Genomic DNA, 11,173 nt, shown 5'->3' with positions numbered 1-11,173 from the left:
TCATGGCTCCTCGGCCTCTGCAAAATCTTGAACTTTCACAAGATGAATGAGAACTTTGTATTGCAACAGCGTCGGCTGTGACGGCCGCACCCCCAAGCCAGGTTCTGGCACTCCCAGCCAACGGAGCGTCGGGATCACCTCTGGGTCCATCGTCCATGCCGTAACCTTGAAGGAAGAGAGGTCCGCCCAGGAGCTCGTGTCCGGTGCCACCACATCGACCAAGCAAGACGAACCCAGAAGCCGTTCCACCACCTCCAGCTCCCAGGCATGCGGCGGGATGCCCTCAATCTCGACCCACACCTTGTTCCTGAACACTGAATGCACTGCTTGGGCTTGCCGGTTCCACTGACGAAAGAACAATCTGACCCTGCGATGGTCCACCGCCGGCATGGCGCATAACCTGTTCGTGTGCTCTAGGCGTGTGAAGACTATGAGGAAGTCCTCCGGCTGGAAATGGTGCACGGACACCCACTGCGGCTCGATGCCCACTTTGACCTGCAGCACCTCGAGGACGAACTCCGGCGAGATATCCTTCCATGCGCCAGCCACGTATGCCACCATGGATAACTCCAGTCGGCCCTCCAACTCCTCCTTGGACCGGGAGCGGCGCACCAGGAAAAGCTCCGACGAGTCGAACTCCTCATCCAGAGGCAGCACTGGCCGCGGCACCGGGTGTTGAGGCCAGACCGGCGGCACTGAGGCTAGACCGGCGGCACCGATGCCGACGACGTAGGCGGTGATACGTCTCCAACATATCTATAATTTTTTATTGTTCCATGCTATTATATTATCTGTTTTGGATGTTTAATGGGCTTTAATATGCTCTTTTATATTATTTTTGGGACTTACCTATTAACCGGAGGCCCAGTGCCAGTTTCTGTTTTTTTTTGCCTATTTTAGTGTTTCGCAGAAAAGGAATACCAAACGGAATCCAAATGGAATGAAACCTTCGCGATGATCTTTCTTGGACCGAAAGCAAACCATGAGACTTTGAGTGGAAGTCTGGAAATCTGTGAGGCGGCCACGAGGCAGGAGGGCGCGCCTAGGGGGTAGGCGCGCCCCCACCCTCGTGAGCCCCACATAGCTCCACCGACGTACTTCTTCCACCTATATATACTCTTATACCCTAGATCGATCGCAGAGAGCCACAAAACCACTTTTCCACCGCCGCAACCTTCTGTACCCGTGAGATCCCATCTTGGGGCCTCTTCCGGCGATCTGCCGGAGGGGGAATCGATCACGGAGGGCTTCTACATCAACACCATAGCCTCTCCGATGAAGCATGAGTAGTTTAACACAAACCTTCGGGTCCATAGTTATTAGCTAGATGGCTTCTTCTCTCTCTTTGATTCTCAATACAAAGTTCTCCTTGATGTTCTTGGAGATCTATTCGATGTAATACTCTTTTACGGTGTGTTTTCCAAGATTCGATGAATTGTGGGTTTATGAACAATATTATCTATGAATATTATTTGGTTCTTCTTTGAATTCTTATATGCATGATTTGATATCTTTGCAAGTCTCTTCGAATTATCGGTTTAGTTTGTCCTACTAGATTGATCTTTCTTGCAATGGTAGAAGTGCTTAGCTTTGGGTTCAATCTTGCAGTGTCCTTTCCTAGTGACAGTAGGGGCAGAAAGGCACGTATTGTATTGTTGCCATCGAGGATAAATAGACGGGGTTTATATCATATTGCTTGAGTTTATCCCTCTAACATCATGTCATCTTGCTTAATGCGTTACTCTGTTCTTATGAACTTAATACTCTAGATGCATGCTGGATAGCGGTCGATGTGTTGAGTAATAGTATTAGATGCAGAATCGTTTCGATCTACTTGACACGGACGTGATGCCTATATTCATGATCATTGCCTTAGATATTCTCATAACTATGCGCTTTCCTATCAATTGCTCGGCAGTAATTTGTTCACCCACCATAATACATGCTATCTTGAGTGAAGCCACTAGTGAAACCTATGGCCCCCGGGTCTCTTTCTTATTATATTGCATCTCTTTTATTTTCATCGCATCTCGTTTACTATTTTGCAATCTTTACTTTCCAATGTATAAAACAAAAATACCAAAAATATTTACTTTACTATCTTTATCAGATCTCACTTTCGCGAGTGACCGTGAAGGGATTGACAACCCCTTTATCGCGTTGGTTGCAAGGTTCTTGATTGTTTGTGCAGGCACTAGGTGACTTGTGCATTGTCTCCTACTGGATTGATACCTTGGTTCTCAAAAACTAAGGGAAATACTTATGCTACTTTGCTGCATCACCCTTTCCTCTTCAAGGGAAAACCAACACTGGCTCAAGAGGAAGCAAGAAGGATTTCTGGCGCCGTTGCCGGGGAGATCTACGCCAAGTCAAGACATACCAAGTACCCACCATAAACTCTTCTCCCTTGCATTACATTATTTGCCATTCGCCTCTCGTTTTCCTCTCCCCCACTTCTAAAACGATTTTCGAAAACCTTTGCCTTTCTATCGCCATGGCCGAACCAAAAGGGGCTATGGGTTTTCTCCCGGGTTTTAATACTTTGGATAGTCCCTCTGTCTTTTCTAAGCTCACAAATAATGATGCTATGGAAGGACCTACCAGGATTGTTGATGAGAGCTTGAATACTTTTGATGAAGATGATCCTTAAATTTTTCGTTATTTGCTTGATGAATCTTTGAAAGATGCTTTGGATAGGCTATTAAGGATCCGAGCCAGCTATATGCCCCAATATCACATTGAGATTTACTTAAAAAGTTTTTATGTTGGCTTACCTTCTTCTTTCAAGCAAGTTTTGGATTCTATTTTGAAGAAGGTTTTCTTGAGGGGGATGCCATCGATACCTATGAAAAGATGAAAGCTATATTTGGGCACCCCATGAGTGAAAAGGTTGAATCCACCTCTCTTTTGTATTTTTATCAGAATGAAATTATCAAAGAGATGAAGTCTAGCTTAGATGCAAATATTCGTAGTGTGCTTAATATTTCTTCTACCATTAATGGCCACATACTCTCACAAAATAGAAATATAAGTGCTTTAGATAAGAAATTCTCTCTTTATCACCAAAAGGGAGAACATAGCAATACCTAGATCTATTCTTATTTTTATGCCTAGCTAGGGGCATTAAACGATAGCGCTTGTTGGGAGGCAACCCAATTTTATTTTTATTCTTTGCCTTTTGTTTATGTTTAGTAATAAATAATTCATCTATCTTCTGTTATGATTGTGTTTTTTATGTTTTAATTAGTGTTTGTTTCAAGTAAAGCCTTTAGGATCTTCTTGGGTGATTGTTGTTTGATCTTGCTGATAAAAACAGAAAGTATGCGCTTACGGATATAATTTTCGTTCTTTACCAGAGAGCGATAAAATGCCAATTAAAACTTCAGTAGATCAATATACAAATTATCCTGGTCCTTATATTTTTTCATAATTTTTGGAGTTACAGAAGTATTCGAAAGTTACAGATTGCTACAGACTGTTCTGTTTTTGACAGATTCTGTTTTTCACGTGTTGTTTGCTTATTTTGATGAATCTATGGCTAGTATCAGGGGGTATGAACCATAGAGAAGTTGGAATACAGTAGGTTTAACACCAATATAAATAAATAATGAGTTCATTACAGTACCTTAAAGTGGTGGTTTATTTTCTTATACTAACGGAGCTCATGAGATTTTTTGTTGAAGTTTTGTGTTGTGAAGTTTTCAAGTTTTTGGGTAAAGATTTGATGGATCTTGGAATAAGGAGTGACAAGAGCCTAAGCTTGGGGATGCACAAGGCACCCCAAGGTAAAATTCAAGGAAAACCAAAAGCCTAAGCTTGGGGATGCCCCGGAAGGTATCCCCTCTTTCGTCTTCGTCTATTGGTAACTTTACTTGACGCTATATTTTTATTCACCACATGATATGTGTTTTGCTTGGAGCGTCTTGTATGATTTGAGTTTTTGCTTTTTAGTTTACCACAATCATCCTTGCTGTACACACCTTTTGGGAGAGACACGCATGAATCAGAATTTATTAGAATTCTCTATGTGCTTCACTTATATCTTTTGAGCTAGATAATTTTGCTCTAGTGCTTCACTTATATCTTTGTAGAGCATGGTGGTGGTTTTATCTTATAGAAATTATTGATCTCTCATGCTTCACTTATATTATTTTAAGAGTCTTTTAGAACAGCATGGTAATTTGCTTTGGCTATAAAATTAGTCCTAATATGATGGGCATCCAAGATGGATATACTAAAAACTTTCATATAAAGTGCATTGAATGCTATGAGAAGTTTGATTCCTTATGATTGTTTTGAGATATGAAGATGGTGATATTAGAGTCATGCTAGTTGGGTAGTTGTGAATTTGAGAGATACTTGTGTTAAAGTTTGTGATTCCCGTAGCATGCACGTATGGTGAACCATTATGTGATGAAGTCGGAGCATGATTTATTTTTTTGATTTTCTTCCATATGAGTGGCGGTCGGGGGCGAGCGATGGTCTTTTCCTACCAATCTATCCCCCTAGGAGCATGAGCGTAGTACTTTGTTTCGATAACTAATAGATTTTTGCAATAAGTATGTGAGTTCCTTATGACTAATGTTGAGTCCATGTGTCGGTGTACAAAAAGAGGGGTACACTTTTTGTACCCCTATAACCGTGCACGGGCAGTCTGAGCCACGGGCACCACCACACTGAGAAAGGCAAGGGAGGTGAGCCAAGGTAAGGCCGAAGCTCAGGAGAAGCAGAACGACGCCAAGACCAAGACCACAAAGAGCAAAGGGGACGAAGCGGACCCCCCCGGCAAGATCCTTGCCGGGAGGCGGTTTTAGCAAACCCGGCAAGACCCTTGCCGTGCCAGCTCGCCCCACACCTACGGAGTGAGTCACCCTTGAGTCCACTGCCCCCATGGGGAAAGGATTCGGGAGACATCCCCGTGGTGGCATGCAGATCTTTGTGAAGACATTCAAGATCAGATACACCCTTTAGAAGATGATGATCCTTGGCGGGATCCCAGCCAAGGAGGACCACAAGGCCCCCGGCAAGAGCCTTGCCGGGTATGATAGCAGGCGCCACAGCAAGACCCTTGCCGAGGCCCCGGCAAGGCCCTTGCCAAGAACACCCGTAGGGCCACCATCAGGCCCACGCCAGTCAAACCTCCACCGCAATTCGCATGCAGCTGCCGACCCAACCAGCTGGGCAGGCACCTGCGTGGCGGCATACGGATCTTCGTGGAGACCCACTGCTGCGCCACCTCAGCCGCCTGCCTGCCTACATGGCACCGCGGGCGCCGCTGGCCAGGGTGCGTGTCGACACAAGAGGGAGCGGCGACGGACGAGACAGGTATCTCCCCCGTCCCCGATAAAGCAAGGACACCTAAGCAGGACGCATTAAATGCGCCTTGTCATGTAATGCGAGGGATAACCTCACATCACTGTTCCCTTTCCACCTCATGTGTGCCACTGTGGCCACCCCTTTTCCTATAAAAGGAGGCCCGAGGCGACCAGGAGGGGGATTCGGCTTTTTGGAGCTCGTCACGCCCCATAGCTAGCTCAAGAACACAGATATACAATCCACCAAAGCAGGAGTAGGGTTTTATGCACCCTCGCGGCCCGAACCTGGATAAACGAACCGTGTGCTATCTGTTTGATCCGCTCTTCTCACGACCCCGCGCCCCGCAACCGTAGTAGGGATTCTTGTGATCCCATAGGTGTCGTTCCCACCGACATCTTTGGCGCGCCAGGTAGGGGGCGCAGTTGTGAGAATCGGCTCTAGCAGTTAGCCCAACACTCCTTCATCTTCGTGACCCTTGAAGAAGAAAGGAGGCCAGAAGATCGACACTCGAGCGATCGCAAACAGAAGCTAAGTTGCACTGAACCCTTATTTGTGCTACCCTTCTTATTTGAGGTTATTCCCCCCGGAGATATTTTCTTTGTATGGGAAACCTGCACGCCAGGGGGCTCTACCACGATCGGCAACGCCCTTGCCCTATTTCGAGTCCGCTCAACAGCTCAAGTGGCTGCATCGAGAATAGCAGAGTAGCCTTCCACAATCAGCAACGCCCCCGATTCTGACTCGAGTCAAGCTCGACAGTTCGAGCGGCCGCGTTCAGAACGAAAAGGTGGCTCATCCGGCAGCACGCGTACCCTGCTGGCCATGGGGATCCGTCCCCAAAACGCCGCTAGGGGCTTCCGCGCCGGCAAGCCTTCCCGATCGACGTAGGGCACACATACAAAGAGGAATTGAACGGGGAAATAACATGCATGAAAATTAAGAGTACTTCAAAGTTATATTACATCACATCATAGCTGCGGTTCTAACTAAAGATAAAATTTGTCTTGGTCGGGAACCCGCAGCGGCGAAGAAGAACGGGATGCCTAATCCCGGCGCTGGCCTTCCACCCTCTTGATTTCGTCGATGCAGTCGGTGATGGGCTTGATGCGCTCCTTGAGCACCGTGAGGTCAGCACCATCCGGCAAGCTCTTCATCGCGGCCGTGAAGTCAAGATCGGGATTCCAGTACGCCATCTTGGTGAGGACCTTGGTCACGACCCTCTGGCAAAGTTGCCGGGCCTCCTCGGCCAGCGTGGCTGTCCTGTTGGAGTGAAGATAAGCCAAGGCTCCGAGTACGCCCTCGAAGAACAGGTTCAACTTGGTGTTGACGGTCCCGCTGTGCTCAGGGGCGTACCTCACGTTTGGCATCCCCATGGTGGCCAACTGCGAGGTGACCCTGCCAGCGACCTCCTCCAGACGGCTGATCCATTTGTTCTTGCCCGCCACATAATCCTGGTGGGAGGCGGCCTCGTTCGCCCGCAGCTGCTTCTCCTCCTCCAGGCTCCTGGTCAAGGTCTCCTCCCGAGCCCTGCTCTCCGACAGCATCTTCTCGAGATCCTCTAGCTTCAGCTTGAGGTCTCTGACGGAGTTTTGCGCTTCAGAGAGCTCCCCAGCCCTGCTGATGACCGCTCCTTGCGCCTCCACCAAGGCGCTGTTGAGCGTGCTCTTCTCGTTGGACAGCTTGAGGGCCTGCTCCTTCAGCTCGTCCCGCGCCACCTCCAACTCCCTTACCTTGCCGGCATGGGCCAGAGCCTGGGCATCGAGTGCCTCCTTGTGCCTCCGCTCCAGCTCGCGAGTCCGCCGCGCGACAAGGGCCTCGAGCTCCTCATCCTTGCCACGGAGCGCTGTGGCAAGCTTCGCCTCACGCGCGGTGAGGTCCTCTTCCTGGGAATCCAGTGCGGCTTGATGCTGGTTCCGGACGGCCTCGGCCGCGGCAGCCAAGTTCGTTGCCTGTTCCTGGGCCTTCTCGATGTCAGCCATCTTCATGGTGAGCTCGACATTGCGCTTGGCCAATTCCTCCTGAAGGGCCCTCTGCTCCTCGCGAGTCTGGAGGAACCAGCTCTGCGTCTCAGCAATGCGCGCCTTGGAATCCACTTCCGCCTGGTCCACCGTTGCCATCTTGGACTTAACCTTGTCCAGACGGACACGGTAGAGCGCCTAGAGTTTTCGGAAGTTGGCCCCCATAGTGCGGAAAAGCTGCTCTTCCGGAGAACCGTCACTGCCAACGCCCGGCTCACCGACAACCTCAAGCCCGGTGGTGGCAAGCACCTCGCCGTCAAAGACTTCCCCTTCGGCGGGCGCCCGGCTTGACGCCCCTGGGAGGTGGACGAAGAGATCGTCGCCTACCTTCAGATATTTGCCGAGGCCCGAGGTTGAGGAGGAGGGAGGCTGGTCACCCACCACCTCTTCCTCGACGGAGGCCTTGCCGGCATCACCGGCAGGTCCACCGCTGGCGCCCTCGGTAGAAGCCTCGCCGGTCGCCTTGGCGGCCCCCGCAGCGGCATCCCCGGCGGCACCCTTGGCGGCTTCGTCGGCGGCGGCCTCGTCAGCGTCTTTGGCGGCCTCCTCAGCGGCAATCTTACTGGCCTCGCCGCGGCCTCCTCAGCAATATCCCCGACAACAGTGTCCACGTCCTCCATGTCTGTTGAAGGAGGGCCTGGGCAGCAACGGGAGCAATGAAGCCAAGAAAAGAATAAGGGAAAAACAGAGACGAAGGACAGGCGACTCACCAGTGCCAGGATGTGAAGCAGAAGTCCCCTCTCCGCCAACATTTGGCGTTGTGGCAGAGCCACCAGCGCCCAACTTCCCCTCTTCCTCCATGGGTGTGGGCACCGTGCCTGATGCCCTTGCCGGGGACGCCCCCCGTGGCGGCGTAGTCGATGGGGGTGGTGTGTTAGGAGTAGCCCTCTGTGGCTCCTCCTGCTGCCGCTCCCCTCCTGCAAACCCGGCAAGGTCAGCATCATAGCATCGAGCGCCTACCACATGTTGAGTAAGAAGAGGGTGACGAACTTACGCTGGGGGCTGCGCCGGGGGCTGCTGTCCGGGCTGCTCAGCACCACCAGTGGTGTCGCTGAAGCCCCAGCCGGGGGCTGGCTGCTCGCCGAGGTCCTCGCCCTCTTCACCCTCTGGGCCAACGTCTCTGTCTCCCTACGGAAGCAAAAAATGGATCAAGACAAGCGACCCAATTCGAGGAAATGGAAATGACAGTAAGGAACGGAGAACTTACTCGTCATCCGTCTCCTCCTCTTCCACCAGTTTTCTTTTCCTCTCCGGGTTGAGAGGCCCGAGATCAAAAGGGAACTCACTACTAGGGAAAAGCCTATACACAGAATTTTACCAGTAGCGTTGTACAAAATCAAGCGCTGCTGCTACTTAGTAGCAGCGCGCGTAAATAAACCGCGCTACTGCTATGACTTTAGCAGTAGCGCGTACAAGCGAAAAGCGCTGCTGCTACGTTTGAACTGGGCGCACATGGCTAGCCCAACCTAGCAGTAGCGCGTATAATGGCCCAGCGCTACTGCTAATCTCCTTAGCTGCAGCACGCTTATGTGTAAAGCGCTGCTGCTAACGGAAATAAAATAAAGTGAAAAACAAGTAGAAAAGTAAATGAAAACAAAAGAAATAGAAAAAGGAGAAAGGGAAAAAATAAAATGTAAAGAAAAATAAAAAAAGGGAAAAAGGAGAAAGGAATAGCAGTAGCGGGTTTCAGTAAACGCGCTATAGCTAACTTAGCTATAGCGCATTTCCGGGAACGCGCTACCTTTACGTTTCACTTAAACAGTGGTTTCCCCCCACCCCACCCCCCGGCCACCAATTTTTCCCCAAATCATCCCTCGCCCTCGCCGCCGTCTCCTCACCGCCGCCGCCCGAGGCCGCCCTCAGCCTCACCGCCGCCGCCCGAGGCCGCCCTCAGCCTCACCGCCACCGCCCGAGGCCGCCCTCAGCCTCACAGCCGCCGCCCAAGGCCGCCCTCCACGTCACCGTCGGCTCCCTCCACCTCACCGCCGCCCGAGCCCGCCCAGGACTGCCCTTGCCCGTGCCCGAGCCCGCCCTCTCCGCCCCTGCCTCCGTCACCGAGCACCTCCCCGCCACCGTCTCTCCCCTCTCTATAAGTCCCCCACCCCTCCCCCTCACTCATCTCTCTCTGTATTTTAGAGAAAAAAATTAGATGTTAATTAGATGTTTTTCAGTTAGGGCACTAGAGTTTTGCTAGGTTAATTAGGTTAGTAGTGTTGCTAGTAGTATTGGTACAGTAGGTTAATTAGGTGATGTTAAATGAATAACCTAAATGAATGAAATTAGTGGTTAACTGAATTTTTTTTCCTTCCATCACTATAGAGCACTAAAGTTAACTGAATTTTGTTCTATTAGTAGTTAAATGAATTTTCTTCTACACTGTTTGCACATGTGGTTGCTCGTGTATATTTGGACACTGTTTGCAGGGAATGATGCTTAGTGGCCTATGTTTTGCCGGAATGTTGATTCATTTCTTTTCCGGCAAATTTCAGGTTCTTGATTTGTCCCCTTTTTAGCAAAGCTCATGCCGAATTTTTCCATGAATTTCGGCATGACTTGTGCTACAAACTAGGACATATCGAGTGCCCGTGATTTGCCGCACCAGGAAGGAGTCAACATTCCTGCAAAACAATAGGCCTTTTTTATGTCATTATTCATTTTATTAGGTCTAGAATTAATTGACTAGATTTAATCATAGGAAACATGGCTAGCAACGAACGTCTTCAAGGTTTCCGTGGCCAGTGTCAAACCGGGCCACGAGAATTGGCCTCCTCCAATACTACTAGGGGATGACGACGAGACACCGCGGCGGCTTGGTGATTGTTGCAATGCTGGGTGGGTCCTGTCGTGGCCAAAGGGTCTGCTTCGTCTGGAGGCGGCCGGGAGCACACCCACGAGCATGCAGCCTCAGCAAGGTATGAACATCAACACCCCACCTACCCAATTATCGTCGGGTGTCGGGTTGGGTGATAGTGGACGGGGTAAGGAGGAGGCTCCATTAGTTGCTGATGACGTCGCCATGGATGAGGATGAGGACGACGATGGCGCTGCTGAACAGTATGTCTATACTGGCGCCTCCTCAGGGTTTGAGCGTCATGAGTCGGTGCCTGAATTGCCGTCTCAACATATTATGGATGACCTTCCGGTAGTAAAGAAGTTTAGGAAGAGAGCGAGGAAAGGCAAAAAAGCTGTTTCTATGATCCAGCCGCCTCAGCAGCCTCGGCTTCAGGACCGTATAGATATCCCCGGTGCGGATAAATGGCATATCCCCGGTCAACCAATCCTACCTGCAACAGCGCTACGAGCCAGATTCGGCGATCTAAAGAGACTTCATGACGATGTGATACGGGTAGAGAAAGACCTCATCGCCTCGAAAGATCTAGGATACCCACTCTACATGGTTAACGTTCTGCGGCAAATGTCGTACGTCGACAGCTTCCCCGCGGATAAGTTCTTCCTCCGATTCGATTACATATTCGACATGTTTCACGTGAAGAAGCTGGATTTTACATTTGTCCGCCTTTATGCCTTGCACATGAACTACATCATCGGGGTTGAGCAGATATCTCATATCTGTGTCGCTGACCCGTACTACATGCACGAGGGCTTCTTGGGAGTCTGCGCAAATCACCGTGAATACACGAGGGATTACATCGTCAGTTTCATGCTCACCAATAAGGACAAGGGGGCGATTCTCGTGCCTTATCATCCCGTGTAAGTCATCCGCACTGCTATCCTTCCTTCGATTTCAATCATTCATTTGCACGGTAGAGGCTAATTAATTTGAGGACTTATTTTGCGCAGCTGCGGGCGCGTCGTCCTCATCATCCTCTACCGCCGAT

General features: G+C 50.0%; 1 protein-coding gene across 1 annotated transcript; it reads right to left on the bottom strand.

Moving 5' to 3' along the window:
- Positions 1–7,954, bottom strand: LOC147992279 (uncharacterized). The gene is made up of 2 exons (XM_087538989.1): positions 7,751–7,954; positions 1–756 (listed from the first exon to the last, which is right to left on the bottom strand). The coding sequence occupies exons 1-2, from the start codon at positions 7,952–7,954 to the stop codon at positions 1–3; spliced, it is 960 nt and encodes a 319-aa protein (XP_087395115.1).
- Positions 7,955–11,173: the final 3,219 nt, after the last annotated feature.

The sequence above is a fragment of the Triticum urartu genome, chromosome 1A (assembly GCF_056163025.1).
Source record: "Triticum urartu cultivar PI428250 chromosome 1A, HENAU_Tu73, whole genome shotgun sequence".
Taxonomy (NCBI): domain Eukaryota; kingdom Viridiplantae; phylum Streptophyta; class Magnoliopsida; order Poales; family Poaceae; genus Triticum; species Triticum urartu.
Note: the sequence above shows the minus strand (reverse complement) of the source record. Positions and strands in the feature narration are given on the sequence as shown.